Genomic DNA, 19,327 nt, shown 5'->3' on the forward strand with positions numbered 1-19,327 from the left:
AATGAGGACACCTGATCATCGTGCAGGGACACTGGTGCTAGAGTGATATGCAAAACAAGTCCCAAACCAGAGATTATGGCTCCGAGAGGATCCTCCGACGTTCAAATCAAAAAAGTAGGAAACAAAAGAGCAGCAACGGATTCTTTGAGGGAGATTTGATTGAACTTACCTGGGTCTTCAGAGCTCTAGTTGTTTATATAGAAGGATGCCGGACAGTTGGATTGTTAGCTATGAGATCGCACGATCTCGAGATTGTCGAATCATTGGACATGTCAAACTGGGTGAGATAATTCGGCCCTTAATTACTCTCATGAAGTGAGGAGATCGTTACTAGTAGCATATTGAGTGGGAGATTTGAATGGCCCTTTTGAATAACCTCGAAGATCATGCTTAATCTTTTGACTTTGTTGAATGAGTGGTGTCACCTCATGACAGATGAAGGTCTCACTTATTAATCGCATAGGTTGTCAATCAGAAGAGATTTTAATCTTCATGTGCTCTCTACGTGAGGATATTTATTACTTTTAGCCTCAGTTCATATCAGCATAGATTCTCAGGATACCTCGTTTCAGCATAGAGGAGCTCATATCAAGATCCGCTCAGCTTATATCAGGATCAGCTCAGCTCATATGAAAGTAGCTCTTCACAACATGCATATGACTCAGCTCTTCACAGCATATATATAACTCAGCTCTTCACAATATGCCTCTTTGCAACATAATCATAGCTCATAGAGCTGTGAATCTGAGGTATTCATGATATCACTGCAACAATAATGATAGTTTTCATCCATTATTATGAGGATTGTTGAAGAATGATGCACTTGTTAACTCTTTTGGGTGTCTCGTATATTTATGGAGAAGTCAATAATGTCCGGATAGTCTCTTGCGTGGTTAATCATTTAGAAACAACATTATAAATATTCAGCAAGAATCATTCTTTTTAATTTTATAATATTTTATTTTTAAATTTTTTAAATATATTTATTCACGTGTAATCTAATCTAATACATCTATTTTATCAAAGAAAAAAACAAAACACGGCCTGCATATTTTTCCCAGCCGTCCATGTGACGCCTTCCACTTCCACTCCACTTGCGTCGCACTAATTTACTTCATCCTCCGTGCGTCGCCGAAACCCAAGACATGCTAAACAGGCAAAAGAGCAAAGAAAGCCTCCATCTACCCTCCTCATGGCACCGAACCCGCCTACGTTCCTTAAAGAATTCAAGGACAATCTTCATCGTCGTGCAAGCGCTGGTCCAATGGCCGCACGCAACGTTTCTCCCAGCAGCTGTTCCCCCGTGAACGGCTCGCAGAGAATAACCAAACCCACCTCCCCCCGGGCCCACGTCGCGTGTTTGCCGAAAGTCCCGACAGACCAAACCCAACCCCACAGGAAAGAAAGCTAAAAGCCCGAACTGAATCAAGAACAAAAGGGACCCAATCTTACCAAATTACAAGATGGGAAACATCTAAATAAGAAAGAGAGAGACTCGGCACAACATCTCCGAGAAACCCCCTGGCATCCGTATATATTTCCAAATTTCTTTCCCTTTCCCTGATCAGGCATCTCTAAAGGGGTTTTCTTTGTGTTTGGAGAAGAAGAGCAGCGGATCCAATGAGTGCGACCAAGAGACCGTTGCAATGGATTATGAGAAGAGCGATTGGGGCGAGGAGCATGTGCGCCCTTCCCCACAAATCCGCTCCCTCCTCTTCCGAGGAACTGATGAGGATGGAACACCAGCATAGCGCTCATAAGTAAGCTATGTTGCTGTACCCCACCCCACTCCCCTTCTTAGATCCCAGATTCTTGTGGCCTTGCTTTGATGCTTTCCTTGCTTCGATTCTCTGTTATTTATAGATTTACTGTTATGGAATCTTGTGGGATTTAATTGTTATTCGTTTTGAATCGCAGTTTTTTTTTAATTTATTATATGGTTTCGTTGATTCGGTCAATCTTGCTTTTTAAGCTGGAAGAAATGTTTGTTTGTGTTTAGATATTCATCAGGAATCTTTGTTAATGTTTGTGTGTTTTGTTTATGGGTTTATCGATGGTTTTGACTGGGCTTGTTGGTGCGCGATGGTTTGCTGATTGAATTGCGGGGTCGCCATGGCTTTAAGAGTTAGTGATGTTGATTTTGAGCTGATGCTAATTTTTGATACGATAAGAATTGGTGCTATTCTTTCTTTGTTGTTTGGCTTTTTGCTGAGTAAACTTGAATTTTTGGGCTTGATTGGATCTGCTGCTGTAGTTTGTGGTGGTTGTATAAACCAGTGATATATCAAAGCTACGCTCTTGTATACAACAGTACTACCTGTTGATGTTATTGGTGCCTTAGCTTTAAAAATTGCCTAAGAGTCTGCTCGTGGTTCTTTAATAGTAGTTTAGAGGTGCATTTTGCGATTGATATCTTGGTATAGATGGAAGAGTCCTAACTAAAGTTCGAATTTTTGCTTAACCACCATTTTGTGGAGTTTCGCATCATATACTTTAGAGATGGCTTTTTGGCACCATATATCAAGCCTTGCCTACTTCATTATTCAGAATTTCTGGGTATAGAATCACATTCAAGAGTTGCTCCTGGATTGTACAAGTTGTTTTGTGTAACCAAGTAGATTTTTTCCAGGTAGCCTTTTGGATCTATAACCTTCCCCTTCTTGCTTGAAGTTTCCATGCACCAAATTGACATCAGCCCACAAAGGTCGGCATCATTTAATAACTAGGTATAAACTTCTTAGCTTAAGAGGTGATACTGGATCCATAATACAAATGAAATGTAGCTGGCATCAGGCATGGGATTTAAGGTAAATGTAGTATGTGAGCCCAAAACAGAGGAATAAACCAAGTTTTACCGTGTTTTCTGATTCTTTTAATTCATTTCATCTGAAGCACATCTAACGTGGGAGTTAAAATCATCTAAAACCAAATAAAGCCATCCAAAACTGAGTTAAATAAACAAAAGCGCACATATTTATACTGTGGACTATGTCCGGTTTCATTGAAATGCTTAAATTTTTACAAAACTTTTGGACCTTTAGATAACCAGAATATTTTATGATCATATAAATCCACATTAATCCATCATTCACCCAATGTGTTACGTTACTCACTGAAGCCATAATCTGACATTTAATCTGATCATGTTACCATGAAGGATGAAACACTGATGCAACAAGGTACGCATGCACAAATATGGAAAATCCTTAATTTTCTTGTTGATCCTGAATTTTTATGTGTATTAAACCAGAAAAATGATTTTTTATAATTGACAGATCTATTTACTATCTTTAAATGATCCACATAAGCAGGTTCCAGGAGAAAATTGTTTTAAACTAAAACAATGTTTGCTAGCCAGAAACTGGGTGATTGACTGATTGAGCTATTGCCACCAGAATGTGTAAAAATTGTCACTTAGGGTTATCGTGTAAAGAAAGTGAAATCATAATCAACTTTTTGCGGTAGGGTCTTTACCAGTAGCTACTATAGAGCAATCTCTGAAAACTGTTGAATGCTGCATACTCCCATTACCTAGTTATTATTATTTCTGATTTGCTACCTTAACATCTGTCGTTGATAAATACATTATTATCTCATAGTTTGTGATCAATATATTGTCCAATTTATCCACTTTTAGCTGTTTTTATGTAATTCTTGTCCAACTAAATAATAGAATATTTAGTTTAATGTTGTATCTCTTCAATCTGATATTTGGTTCTTGACTGTATCACTGCTTTTCAATTTATGACAAAAAAAATCTATGGTCTGGACCAGCTTCAGTGAGTCAAGCATGCCTTGTTCACTTTATTAGTGGAATTTTATTAGTTTTTGATGATTTTCTTAGTCATAATTGTGCATTTAGCACTCATGATATTGTCACCCTTGCATTGATTCATTGTTGACAATTGTTAATCTTTGACACTACTCTGAGTTATTCTGTGATTAATCTGCAGTTATCATCCAATTCCTATGGTATTTTCTCAAGGGAAGGGAGCTTGTGTATGGGACCCTGAAGGCAACAAGTATATTGATTTCCTATCTGCTTACTCTGCAGTCAATCAGGTCTATAGTCTTGCGAAAACCCATTTTATGTGCTTCTACTAACCAATATTCAAAACTTTGAATCTGTGAGCAAATTAATCTTCCTACACATCGAGCTTAAAAGTAATTTTCTCAATGAAAACATGTTTATGTCTTGACAATATTGATTGTTGTTCTGAAATTGATTTTCATCTTTGGAGATGTGCAAGCAGCCTATTTGATTTCTATTCCAAAAACTCATTTGCCCCTCCCCCCGCCCCCCCCCTCCCTGGCTTTGCTTTTCAGGGACATTGTCATCCAAAAGTCATGAAAGCGTTGATTGAACAGGCAGAAAGGCTTACTCTTAGCTCTAGGGCCTTCTACAATGATAAGTTTCCAATCTTTGCAGAGTACCTCACACGCATGTTTGGTTATGACATGATGCTGCCAATGAATACTGGAGCTGAAGGTGTGGAAACTGCTCTGAAGTTGGCACGTAAATGGGGTTATATGAAGAAGTTAATACCCAAGGATGAGGTAATGCAATTAAACAAACTAGTGAGTTTAGCTTTTCCTCAAGTCTGTGTTTTGGTTGTAGGGCATTCATACAACCTACATCTCATGTCAGGATGTTGATAACTTGATATCATTATTAAACTTTCAGATCCAAGGTGGCAAAAGTGCAGGAATTCAATATGGAAATGCGAAATTATTCAATTAGAGATAATTAAGCTATCAAGCTAAGTCACAGATGCCACATGATATGGCTATATCAATAGGGCGAACCTTGAAAACTAGGATACAATGCGTCTTCAATACACCAACATATATGTGGGTGCATACACACATACATGCATACATATAACACACGCACACACACACATACATGCATACATATAACACATGCGCGCGCACACACACACACACATATGTACGTACGTACATACATACGTATACATACACATGCACGCACGCACACATACATATAGATGTGTGTGTATAATATTTACACATGCATACATAGATATATAGACAAATATGTATACTTATGTTTGTTAAAAAAGCATTCATAAGATCTAGTAGGCTATCAAAATAACATAGTGCATAATTTATACGACATCATCAACTTTTACAAGCTCATCAATTAGTCATCATTCAAATTCATAGACCCCAATCCATACTTATATTTTAATATTTAACATCATAAACTACAAATTTGACCACTTATCATTAGAAGGTTAATATTAAAAAGAACATCCCTCATTTTTGGAGGTAATAGGGAGGTATTTCAAGTGTGTATGGGATGTATCGGGAGTGTTTCTTTTAAATTTTGAAAAAGGGATACTTACACAAGTATATGTAATGACCATGACCTCACCTAAAACTAAAAGGCTAGCTAGAAGGTATCATTTGGGTTCTTTGGCCCCAAACAAATGCCCAAGGTCTACCCAGCATGCTATGATGTAGGGCTAGCACACACCTGCATGGGCTTTTACATAGTCCTCACATTTAAGCACTTATGTTCACTGGGTGAAGGTTCTAAATCTAACCACAAACTCCATGATCAGCCCATGGTCTACCTTGAAAGGATCCATTTGCAGTGTGCCCTAGTCCACATGGGTCATGGGCCAAGTTCATGCTAATACCATTTGTAATGACCCAAGACCTCCCCTAAAAAGCTAGCTAGAAGGTACTATTTGGTTTACTAAGCCGGCCCTATATAAGAACTCAAATCGCCCTAGCACACAATCAATGTAGGACAAACACAAGGCCAACATGGGCTTTCACAATATAAGACATGTATACAAGAAGTACCTAATGAATTTAGACATCTAGGGTCATAGATTTTAAGTATCCATGCTTCCCTGCAGTTAACAAAACATGAAATATATGAAGATACATCAGAATGACATCCTTACGTCTTATTAATTATGAAGTTGATGAGGAAGATATAATAACAGAGCTAGCAATGAGATCGAGAGATTAAAAAAAAATTTTGAATGGGACATGGCAGACATGGAGAGATCTTAACTAATGTAGGCCTTTATTTATCTGGACTTGTTCACAATTTTCTTACATCTGAAATTTATGTCTCCATTTTCATGTTACAGCTTGATTTTTGTGATGATATTTTCATGCACATTAGAGTAACTATATAATTTAGCTGAATGGATGACCTCTATGTTTGTCTCCTGCTATTTCTTCTGTTGCATTCAGACTTTTATTTTACCTGAAGTATTGGATTGAATGACTTATATAAGACATTGCCAAGAATATGGATGGAAAGAGATTACGTTCATGCCATGTTGGGCATAGGTATTGTGAGTAAACTTTCAACCTGAACCTAAACCCAACTCATTTAATAAACACATCAGAAATGAAAAACCCAAACACAACCTATTCTTTTAAATAGATAAGGTGACCCAGTGAGTATAACATTCGATAAATAGGTGCCTGGTGTCTCCAAAGTGACACAGTTAACCTGTTTATCCTATAGGCGTAACTTGATTTGAAATGATTCACCTGGTGTGGACATGGTTATGCTGTTAGCTAATACTGACCCTTTCTTTGAGGAAAGACCATCCAAGAGGGGATTAAGGGATTTGTTGGATGCCAACTTATTCATAGATGAAGAAAAAAATGTTTTTTTCTTAAAAAAAAAAAAATCAAAAGAACTATTTGACTAATGGACAAAAGAAAACATGACAAATAGGGGCAAAAGCAGGTCAGATATATTTTGACCACATCCATTTCTAAAGCCGGTTTAGTTTGGATGCAGATAACAATCCCGGCATCCAATCAGGAGAAGGGAAAAGGGGAAGAGAATAATTGGAAGAGGAGTGAGGATCAACTTGGGTTTCATATCTCTCCTAGAGGGGAGAAGGGAAAAGGGAAGAGTGAAGTATCTAGATTCCAGAAGTTCTTATTTGGATGACTGAACTGAGTCCTTATCCCTACTAGAATTCTAAAAGAAACCAAATTTAGTAAAATGGGAAAAAATGGTTTCTAGTTAGAGGTTGGTTTTAAATGGGTCAATAAGTCAAGTAGGCAAATTGGTCAATTTCAAGTTATTTATGGGTTAGTTTCAAGTTACGTTGACCCAACCTGATTATTAAATAGATTGATCCAAGTCAAAAGTCTCTTGGTTTAGTAAAAAAGTTGGCTATCTAAATGTTTATGACCTAAAACTGATTACCCCAACCAAATTTTGCTAATTTTGTATTTGGTTGGAGAAATGTTCGCCATCTTGATTCCAAACCCCCTACAATAACATCTTGGTATAGTATCGATATGCCCTGTATAGGGATTGGTTCAGTGTACCGGCACTCAGTATGCTTCTTATACCACATATGGTACCTGTGCAATATGGTATGCCTAGTGTGAGCCAATACTGACCGATACAGCATACCATGTTGGAGGTTACCCCTAGTCAAAAGCTATCATATGTTTCCTAATTTTTCTAGAGCTGCAGAGTGAGTTGAACTTCTTAATTTTTCTTAATCTATTTTCAGCACTCATATTACCATCTACCTGGTCTTTTTCACTAGCAAAGGGTCCTGTGATTCCTTACCATCATTTTGTAATTGATGAACTAACTGTTCCATGCATAATACTGACAAGTGACTTTAAATGGCTGAAAAAGACTTGAAAATTATGAGGTCCTTCCCTTCTAGAACTCACATTCATTGCATAAATCCCAATCTACTTTTTACTGATTGATAAAAGGTATTTAGATCAAGGATTATTGTACTGCCCTAAACCACCCAGTATAGGGTATACCGTATTGTATCGGATTGGAACCAATGCGGAAAGCCAGAAATCATTCAGGTTGGTGTAGGCCTTGTACCAACACATATAGGGTTATGTACCAACCCATACCAAGATGTATTGAGATAAAAAGTGAGAAAAATAGCTGGAGAGCTGTCTCAATGCAAGGTGATACCATATTGTATCAATCCATACAGTACCAAAACAGTAATGTAATAGTACGAAATCTGGTATCGAGATTGTGGACCTTGGTCTGGATTGAGTAAAGTAAACTTTGTAGGATAATCTAGTCTATTCAATTCATTCTAGAACACATGTTGAAATTTATTCATTATGGAATATATATATATATACGCAGTGACATGTATGATTATTCTCTAGAACATTAACCTAATAGTTTGGTAATAGGTACATTCATTAGATATTTACTGCTTCTTATCATGCAAAGTGTACATGGAAAATCATTTGTGCTGAACATATTTGAGAAGATATACTTGAGCAAAATTTCTTGTGAGTTCCACTTAGTTAAAAGCAATAGCATTTCCAGCAACTACATCGATTTCATTCCTTAAAAACGGCTGGCTGACAAAAAGAGGATAACTTTTCAGGCTATAATTGTGTCTTGTTGTGGATGTTTTCATGGTCGGACCTTGGGTGTAATATCTATGAGCTGTGATAATGATGCTACTCGTGGTTTCGGTCCCTTGGTTCCAGGTCATCTCAAAGTTGATTTTGGCGATGTTGATGCACTCGAGAAAATCTTTAAAGGTCTGTAAGTTGGATTCCCACATTAAAAACCAACAGCAAGTATATTAGTTCAGTTATTCTTGTATTTGCCATATTCTTTATACATGATTCCACAAAATTGTTTAAATTGCAGACCATGGTGATCGAGTATGCGGATTTTTATTTGAACCCATTCAAGGGGAAGCAGGAGTAAGTATGCTTGAGAAGTTGTTGCATTTTGTTTCAGTTCATCTATGATGTATCAAAAACTTGTTGAATTATGAGAAACTCACTGGTGTTAGTAGGGCTTGCTTGGATAACAAAGTTTGTGTGCCTGTCTTTAAAAGTCATTTAAAACAATTAAAGAGAGATTAATGTTTTGAACTTTTTCTCAAAAATAGTTGTGATGGTGTACTGGATAACTCCGTATTCTTAATGTATTTAGTTCATCCCACAGTCCCTACACAACATCATCACTTACTAGATGTATAAACATACACAGGTTTTGATTGTCTTGTGTTCAAACTTTGGCTTTGTGAGACAAACTCAAGTTTGTGCCATGGGATCAGTGGTGTAGAGGAATCTTAACTGTTGCAATTGGCAACTCAGTGGCATAACAGCATATACCTTTCTGTACATCAAAGCAACATGCTTGATGTGAGTAGATAAGATGGTGAGTTTGATAATATTAAGAAATCTAGGGGGCAAATGTTCAGTGGCTAGTTGTGTAGGTGCATGGTTGGGTACTCTATAGTTGGCTAACTTAAGGGTGCGTTTTATCTAACTTATAGTAGATGAAGACTAATGCTCTAACTTATAGTAGATGAAGATTAATGCCTTGGATGTTATGACGAATTAAAGGTGGTTGCAACGGCTTCGTTCGACTTAGACAAATAGAAAGCTGCAGGCGAACTCCAACTTGTTAATAGAAGGCTTTCTCTGACTTCAAAGTTGGATCGACTGGTTCACTGGGCTTGGCTGGTGGACTAGATAGGGACAGGAGCTATTCATAGAGCCGGGGTGCCCCCGCCTAGGGAAGCAGATCTGTCCTCTGTGCTTCTTTCTATGTCTATGGAGAGCATGAAACCTCAAGATTCATTTGTAAGGTCATAAGAAGTATTGAGAGAGATTTCCTAGTGATCTATTATGCAAGACCTTTAGCATGGTCAACTACAATAGAGCTACTAGAGCACCAGGGTTCGTGCCAATAAACCAAGTGTAATGACATAGGAAGTGAGAAGAGTTTATTACAATTTGGGCTAGAACATGAGTTTGAGTTATCATCTATTATTGAAGATGTGGTGGGTGGTTGAACTTTCAATCTTTTGTAGTGCTTATTTTTAGTCCCTAGGAGATTTGGTATGGGAGCGTACATAGCAAAATAATGGAGCTAGTGAGTTTCGGAGGGCATTATGCTTGCAACTCATGTATGTGCAATATGGAATAATAATTTAGCAAGATGTCTTTTTCACAAAACAAATCCATTCATTGTTTTCTTGGAAATTCACCATCATTTTTTTTGTTAAATAAATGATTTTTTCTTTAGATTATCTCTTCACTTTATTATTGATGCTATCTAAGGGGTAGGATCCCTTATCCAAATGTATGTCAAGAGCAGTGCAGTAAAATGAAAGCAAACTAAGTGAAGGATGTGAAAGAAATAATCAAAAAAGAGGCATTTTAGGTTTTCAAGAAAAACCAAAGGATAGCTAAAGGTGTTGCACCTCCCTTCTTGAACCTTGGTGCTGCAACTCTGGTCTTAATCGGTTGTTGGCTGGAGCTGCCCGACATTGCATCCCTGTTGAACCTTTGATGGTGCAACTTTGGTCTGAAGGGGGCCTCGAGTGGAGCTGCCCGACATTCTACCAAGCTCCTCCTCTTGACTCTGCAGTGTTGCATCGTGGGTTTCTCACACAATATCAGGCCATGCAAAAAAACGAGAACTCAAAGCAATATATTATTGATTGCTACCAAGGACTAGGAGTGTGCATAGATATTTATAATATTCTGGAGCTGTTATTTTAATAGGAATCTGTGGGACCTCAAGAGCATGACTAGAACTAGACAATAAAGCAAAAGAAAATTGAGATTGAAACAAGTTTGCAACTCTAAGGTATATGGCTGTTATGTGCTTATTATGATGGCAATCTGGTTGCCAAAAGGATTGGGTGACTAAAAGCTAGCCATCAGTTTAGTCGTACTTCTTTTCAACTTGGGTGCAGGCCAATATCTGGCTGATGTCAGACCATGGAAACTGGCAGGATACTTGTCAGAAAGTTTTGATGACATGAGAAATACCCTCAGAACTTTATGATTCCTTTTCAACTCAACTTGCTTATGGTAATATCCAGTACAGTGCACCATCAGATGATTTAGATGATTCATTTCTGTTATCTAATTAGCCTTCTAGTGTTTGAATCCTTCAGGCTGCATCAATTTTCAATTTTTGGTTCCAACCAATGTTTGAAATACTGTGATATATGGGCATAGCAGTTATGTTTCGGTATAATATGCCTTTGTATCTGCTTTTGATTCGCTGATATAGGGCAATACATCATGGTACATACCATCAGAGAGGGCTGTATCTATCGCAGTATGATCAGTTTTTCAAATCTTGGTTCCTATAGGTCTTTGTTTGGTGAGGGCAATTTTGCCTTCATGGGTGATCTTGCTTTTTTATTTCCATTATTTTACTATTTTGGTCTTATCAACTTAACCCTTGCAGATCTATTTGTTGATTTTATTAGCTTCCATGTATCACACTGAATTTTGGATTCTAAAATGGTTTCATGACTAGCTATTGAATCATTTAGTTTTCAAGTTCTGAGATCACCAGTATACTGGACCCATGATATTTTTTCCCCCAGTTTATGCAACTTATTTTTAGCTTTCCCAGATTTGTTCAAATTCTAGTTTTCCTTCCGGGAACTTCTAAGAAACTTTCTCCTTTTTGTGCTAACGCACGAAAAGTTTCAAATCTTTTATAGTTGACCTTATGGATACTACTGCAAGCCACTTCCTACAAAATAAGTGGACACCTTTTACTCATCTAGGTTGAATTCATAGTTAAAAGGATGATGCTTCGTTTTGAGCTCTCAAGTCTTAATTTGGACTGTCATAAACTGCAACAGTACATGGATGTCTTTGATTGCATTTCAAAACAGATCTTTATTAATATTTAGGAAGCATCGTTTCTAGCCAAGGCTCTTCTTCTGTTTCTCTTTCATGATTATTAATGTCATGCATTGTTCAATTATTTTTCTATCAACTTTCTTTTCACCTCTCCCAGGTTATAATACCACCAAATGGTTATTTGAAAGCTGTCAGAGAACTATGCTCTAGACACAACATTCTGATGATTGCTGATGAAATTCAAACTGGCATAGCCCGCACTGGAAAGCTGCTGGCATGTGATTGGGAAGATGTTCGACCTGATGTTGTGGTAGGTTCTTGTCTGTAGTTTATGATCACCTGTCTATATTCCAGGCTGAAAATCCATTACTTTGCTGTGGTGATACGAACACATAAAAATGCATCTGAGCATGGGTTCTTTGTTTCTGTTTATGTCAGAAAGCACCTGCCAGTTTTCTGATATGATCACATGCCTCTTTTCTATCTCAAGAATATCCATAGTTATCTTGGCTGCCATTTGAAAGCTCACCCCATCACATTGCATCAGTTTTTAACATCAGTTATTCATGTATAACCAGATCCTTGGCAAAGCTTTAGGTGCTGGAGTGATACCTGTTAGTGCAGTTCTTTCTGACAAGGATGTCATGCTATGTATCAGGCCAGGAGAACATGGAAGGTAACCACTCTTATAGCTCTTACCTATTTCCACGAGTTACACTATATCCATTCTCCACCCTTTTTCCAACTCAATCCTAATTGTGAATTATGGATTGTCAAACCCTTGTGGGAAAAACAACGGAATAATGAAATTCTAATAAGTGAATGTTGCCATCACACTTACTGCAACAGTTTCCTTGATTGTCGTTCATCTCTTGGATGATCTACTCATCTACCTAAAAAATATACTTTGCATCATTATGGCCTATTTCTCTGTTAATTTATTATGAAATATTGCTAGAGCTTATATTTCTTATGTTTAAATTTTGGCAGCACATTTGGCGGGAATCCTTTGGCTAGTGCGGTGGCAATTGCTGCACTTGAAGTAATCAAAGATGAAGGACTAATTGAGAGGTACTGTATTTGCTTAAATGAGTCTCAGCATTGTGCATTTTTGTGATGTGTCTTAATTATGAATATTCTTATTTACAGAACATTGTCATTTTAAGGAAAGAACAAAATATTTGGTATGCATTCTTCTGGGCTGCTGAAAAGATATTCTTGTTTTGATTGCCAGTTATATTATCTAAGATATATTTAATCTTTACAATGTCTCTGGGAAAATCAAGAACCTGGAAAATTGCAGTTCAAATTTTCTCTGTACACAACATTGTATAAAAATCTGATGCATGTTCCTTCCTTCTTCCTTTACTATGTATGTTGTGACTTCTTAAACTGTGTTCAGCATGCCAGCTAATGAGATGCATCAGTAATTTTGTTTCTGTTTTCGTTTGATAAATAATTTGTGCCATTGAATTTTTTCTCATAAAGTATTTACATGATTAAGGGCCTGTTTGGCCAAGCTGTGAAAATCAGCTTATTTTGAAATCACTTCTTTTCAAATGGAGTTTCAGAAGAAGTGTTGCGAGAGAGAAGTAGTTTGTGTTTGGCAAAATCATTTGATAAGCATTTTTATCAGTATTTAAGAAGCAGTTTGTATTTGGCAAATCTTTCAAAAAAAATGCTTTTAACTGTCAAATTATTAAAAAGGGCATGTATCTATGGTAAATAATGGGAGGGTTAGATGAAAATAAATAGGGGTAGTTATGGTAAATAATAATTTTGAGTAAAGATATTTTTGTCTTAAAAAAATTAATTATCTGCTTCTGCTTCCAAGAAGAAGCTCCAATTTTCTGCTTCCTCCTTGCAGTAGAAAAACTGCTTCTACTACCACTTAGAAGCAGATTATTTTTTAAAATAAGCTTGGCTTGGCCAAACATCTTGTTTTTTCAAAATAAATTTTTTTTTGAAAAATAAGCAGCTTCTTTCTCTCCAAAAGCTTGGCCAAACAGGCCCTAAGTGTGCTAAGAAGTTCACAGAACAGTTCATCCAAAATGGGCAGAGATCGGCGCATACACATTTCAGCATGTTGTGCTTTGGATGGCCATTAATCCAAAACATGTAGGCTGGTTAATTTTATGTTGGAGATTGTTTCCTTTTTAAGGGAAGGGAGGAAAGAGCCACCTGCTGGATTGACCTAGGTCCAAGCACTTGGAGGACACACCTCCTAAGTTTTGAACCCAGAACATCCATCATTTAGCAACAGGTGTGACTACTGGAGTAGTGCTCAATTCATCTCTTCCAGGTGAAGTTTCAATCCAAAAATAAAATTAAAAAGAAAACAATTTTTGTAGATTCATTAGTTAACCTTAGATTCATAAATCATATCAAGAGAAACATCAAATCCCAATTTAGGTGGAATCCGCATGAATGTTCACAAAAGCCCTTTTTACACAGTGTTACTCGTGAACAACTCTCGATATTTGATTGGGTGGGATAGATGAACTTTTTTTTTGTCCTCAAGCAACCTGTAGCCACATGCATTCATAGTCCTCGCTGTAGCTTGAAGAAAAATGTTCATACCACAGGATACAAACAATGAATTCCAGGTACATTGTGCAAAATGTTGTAAAAAGGAATCCAGAAAGTTGAGGGGAATCAGCAAGTAGTTATGCTAGTTTACTCACAAAATCAAGGGACAGCAAATGCATAAGAAGGTGGAAGTCAAATCAATCTAAAAGTTTCTCTAATGTTGTGTTAGGAACAACATCCTTGGGCATCTTGCCTTGAAGTAAAGTGAAGAGCAGCCCCTGAAGGGACAAATTTTGTGAAACTACATGTTCAGTATTATGCAGTCCCTTAGAGAACAACTTTTAATATAATAGAAGGGGGCAGCCAGTGAAAGAGGATTCTCTTAAGGTCAGAAAAAGCATAGGAAGAAAAAGAGAATGAAGAGCCTCATGGTCTGCCAATTAGATCAGTAGTTGGCCAAAATATCCTCTATGGTTGTCGATAAACCACATTTTCATTTTCAGAGGTGAGGATAGGATGATAAGAGACCCTCCACCCCCACCCCAAAAATAAATAAATAATAAATAAAAAATCAACCCCTATTTAGATTGGTAGGTTGGGGTTTTGTTTTGTGGGGGGCGCGGTGTCTTTACTTTTTGTCGTCATTTTAAATACGCCAAGTTATAACACTAGTAGGGCCTCTAGATTGGCTTCTGCCGAATACCTAGAACTGTGCTGTTGGTTATTTAGTTCTAAGATATAAACTGCAGAACTCCTTTAATACTGGTAGATTTGACTATATATAGTGAATCACCATATTTCCTCAGCATTATTATTCTTATTATGAATTTTTTTATGAATCATGCAAAATATTCTGCATACTCTAGAACTTGTAAAAGGTTGGAACTACTAATACAACTTGTGGAATGAGTTTCTCTTACCTAGTCTATATTGTAGTTCTATAAAATGTTGGGAAGGTCTTGTGTTGTTAATACAATTTTTGTGTACAACAGTAGAATTTTTATTGACAAGCTTGAGTGAACATGAATTTGGGAAAAAAATTGTAACTGAATCCGATCTTTCTGCAGGGCTGCCAAAATGGGCCAGGAATTCAGGGATCAGTTAAAGAAGGTCCAACACCAGTTCCCCCAAATAATTAAAGAGGTCCGAGGAAGAGGGTTGCTCAATGCAATAGACCTGAGCAACAAAGTTCTGTCTCCTGTTTCTGCTTATGATATATGCATTAAGTTAAAGGAGAGGGGCATTCTTGCTAAGCCAACACATGACACTATAATTCGTTTAGCTCCTCCGCTTTCCATAAGGTAGGCAACTGTCAAAGCTTCTATCTTCAGTTCCATAAGATTTTTAAGTACCAAATTATGGTTAGTGAGCAGCTGACTTTTTTTTAACAAATGGGTAGCAGCTTTATGACGTCTTCCTTCTATTTTAAACCCTCCAGTCGGCTATGGTTTAATGATTTTTACACTTTAGATCCTGTTTGTTTTCTTTTGAAGCTTTTGGAATCTGTGGCTATGTTCTAACTGATGAATTCTCCTACATTCTAATGGTGCTTAATCTTGAATATTCATTTTGACGAATGTGATAGGAGAGGAATTGACTGATGAATCCTTTCAGTTGCTGACATGTGTGAGCGGTCCATCTTTGTTTAGTGAGAAAATGGAGCAGCAAACTAGCAACACCATTGTGAATACATGCTATCAACTTACATTTGGTCTAATATCATAGACTGATTAGTCATGGTGGGGCAGATTCAACTGCTAACCACTATTACCGATAAGTGAGTTTCCCTGGAGTTTTGCATTTTCTTTGGCATGTCAATCTGGCATGCCTGTATGTTGTATACAGAGTGACACATTATATTTGTCTTCCGAGAATGATTCAAACCCTTGAGTTCATTTTATGCTGGATAATTTGTGAGTTTCTACTGGACCATCACCCTGTTCAGAGTACATATTTTCCTCCTATGCTTTTGCTGTTGAATTCATTCGTATCTGCCATTTTTCTTTTCTTTTCCTTTATGCCCCTCATCTTTAAAAAAAAAAATCACTACTTAGTTGACGGTTGACAATGGTGCTGAACTTTGTGAGGCTTTTTAATTCTAATTTCTAGAACTATCCAGTTGTATTATGAAAAAGAGATCATGCTAAATTTATAAATGCACTACTTCTTGATGACAAGAACCATCTCTGTTCTGCAAGGCTAAGTTTCTCCGACATTCTGAAGTTCAGCATTTTATTTATCTTTCATCTATCTTTGATCTTTTTTTCCAGTTTGGAGGAGCTCAGCGAAGCATCAAAGGCTTTGAATGATGTGTTTGAGATTGATTTACCAAAGATGCAGATGCAGAAGCCTAAACTAGAAAGCCCACCAGATGAGCAAGCATGTGACAGATGTGGGCGGCGAATGTACGACACCACCAATATGGACAACTAACTTCATTTTTTTTTTGTTTTTGAGAGAGAGAGAACAAAGAGAAATGGACAAGTCGAATGTTATAAACATTCTATCCCAGTTTTCACCTTATGTGAGCTGAAAAATAGTTGAATAATACTTTGATAGCTCCACCATTTTCATCATTCCATTCGCTAGCGGAATTTTATCCCTTGTAATTGCAGTCTATTAATTTACTCCACCTCTTTTACTTTAGCCAAGTTGAGAAATTTGCTTAAGCCTTGTCAGAGAGGTTCATCATTTTTTTTCACTCTATTTTAAAAACGTATTGTCTTGATACTAGAGTTATGGACCTCTCTATATCATCTGAAAACAATGGGAGCATCAAGACTGACAGCAATAACAATTCACCTGTCATTTTGAACATGGCCTATATCTCTCAATCAGAGTACCATATAGCTGCATTTGTTTTCTGGAGAAGGAATTGTCACCAAATCTATATTCTGATAGTCTCTGATTGATGACTACGAGAGAATTGACTCCTCACTCATCAACAATATAATAAGTTTGGCATCCTAGTGATCTTATGATGCCATCTGTTATTGTATTTTCAAGGTCCACCGTTGCCAAGTGAATGGATTTCCAGACATTTTTGGTCTTGGTTTTTTCCAGTGTCCAAGCCTGCTGCTCGATGAAACAGCTTCTGCTCCTCAACCAATGTTGCGACAGGGCCATTAACCCAATGGTCTAGGCATGCTATCTTTTTTTGGACCATATTTCCCTTTGGAAATTCATTTTATGCCTTTCTCATGTTGAGGATAATATTGATTGAGAGTAGTCTTGGCAGGAATGACCACCTGGCTTTCTCAAAGGCTGGCCATTATGCTGGGTCCAAGAGATTCTAATTTGAACCAATCAATTGGTAGGCACCAAACTCTATTTTCACCTGTCTATTAAAAACAAGATTTAAATTCGTGCTTGTCATCAATCCCTATCAAGGTTTGCATTCTTTGTGAGCATAAGCCATCATCCAGTGTTGGTTTGGAATGGAGTAATTTAAAAGAATATATTGGTTAAAAATTTTAGAGGGAATTGATGTTATCAGGTGTTTGGATCATTGATGCTATCAGTGAATTGAAATTAACCTGATCCCGAGCCGAAACCAATCCAAATATGATCCCGCCTGCTGAAGTTGAAATCAAGAATTGGGACCACAGCCAAGCCAAAAGGTTAGACTCATCTAGATTAATTGATGGGAAAATTAGAAGGAAAGAAACAACTGTAATTGGTCTGCACGGGGAGGACCACAGCCAAGTTAAAATAAATCAATCCTAAAACTAAACTTGGTTTTTGCTTGGAAATGTAGCAACTCCCAAAAGCTAGATTGGAGAGGATTTGTTGGTTGCGAGTAAAAAAATTGTGAAACTATTAAGAAATGGATTGGATTTGCAAATAAATTTTTGAATTTGATAAAGTCAGCATGAGATGTATGGGCTCTGTTTATTTTGGTGTTTTGTTTATTTATTTAAGAGGAACTTAATGCTGACACGTAATTTTAGTCTTAAGGGTTGAATTTGTCATCAAATAATGTATTTTTAAGAAAAAAAATTAAAAAGAAAATACTATAAAGATGAATGAGAAATAAGAGTGCATATTTCTTTGTTTGGTGGAGTTGCATTCACCCAATCTAGTAATAACTAAATTGAAATTAAGCATTCAATACTTTATAAATAATAAAGATTTTGCTCGCTACTATTACTATTATCGAACGTAAACTCCCTGAAATGACGTTCACGCGTCTCTACTCCACTTCAATCTTCTACCAGGCGGTGCCGGCCTCAAAATTTTTCTCTCTTCTTATGTATGGCTTTTGACCCAGTCCCTTTTCCTTTTCCTTTTCTAAATCATGCACTTTGTGACTATAATAGTTATAAATATAGTAATTAATTGTGATCACTGTAGCAAATAAATTCACATACAATCGTATGATTTCTCCATAAAAGCTAGGTTACTTGCATTAATGACCCTCATGGATGAGCAAAAAGTATAACTTGCACAATAATTCAATATACCTAATCTGTGTTTGTTCGTTTTGCGTGACCAACAACTAGAAAAGAAATTGGCAATGGAAAAGAAAGAGCCATGTTAGACAATCCAAAAGACACCAAAAAATCAAAGAAAGAGGAAAGCTAAATGGACTTGATTACAACAACATTTAAACTAACTGACATGCACAGAGGGGCCCACTTTGTTTGATGTGATACAAATGGAGCTCATGAAGATAGAAGAGTCGTTGGGCAATTGAGTATATTCTAAGGACGGTGCAGCCGGCAAGTAGCCATTCATTGTCACTCCTTAGTTTCTATTTTGCCAGCGTACCCACTTTAGCATGTGTGTGTGTGTAAGAATGACGTTGCAAGTTTGAAAATTAATAGAAAAATTTGTTCCTATTAGAAAAAATATATAAATTTATTAAAAATATTTATATTTTAAAAATAAAAATAAAAAATAGAAAAAATATAAGAAGGTATCATTGATTTTTTTTGCTGTTACTAAAAAAAAATAAAAAATAAATTCATTAAAAGATGCTTTAATTTTGCTTTAAAGAAAAATAAAAATAATAAAAAATTTGAAAGTAGAAATCAAAAGAATCATTGATCCGATTTATAGGTAATAATTTTTTTTATCACTATTTATATATCATATCATAAAAAAAAATATTCTAATTGTATGCAACATATCACCGATGTACCATTCAACA

General features: G+C 36.6%; 1 protein-coding gene across 1 annotated transcript; it reads left to right on the forward strand.

Annotated features, from left to right (window-relative positions):
* The first annotated feature begins 1,481 nt into the window (after positions 1-1,481).
* Positions 1,482-16,826, forward strand: LOC105059404 (ornithine aminotransferase, mitochondrial). Its single transcript, XM_010942686.4, has 10 exons — positions 1,482-1,760; positions 3,954-4,062; positions 4,327-4,557; positions 8,397-8,556; positions 8,669-8,724; positions 11,804-11,956; positions 12,225-12,322; positions 12,637-12,717; positions 15,243-15,476; positions 16,446-16,826. Exons 1-10 carry the CDS (start codon positions 1,621-1,623, stop codon positions 16,606-16,608), a joined length of 1,425 nt encoding a protein of 474 aa, XP_010940988.1. The 5' UTR covers positions 1,482-1,620; the 3' UTR covers positions 16,609-16,826.
* Positions 16,827-19,327: the final 2,501 nt, after the last annotated feature.

Source organism: Elaeis guineensis, chromosome 2, assembly GCF_000442705.2.
Source record: "Elaeis guineensis isolate ETL-2024a chromosome 2, EG11, whole genome shotgun sequence".
Classification (NCBI taxonomy): Eukaryota; Viridiplantae; Streptophyta; class Magnoliopsida; order Arecales; family Arecaceae; genus Elaeis; species Elaeis guineensis.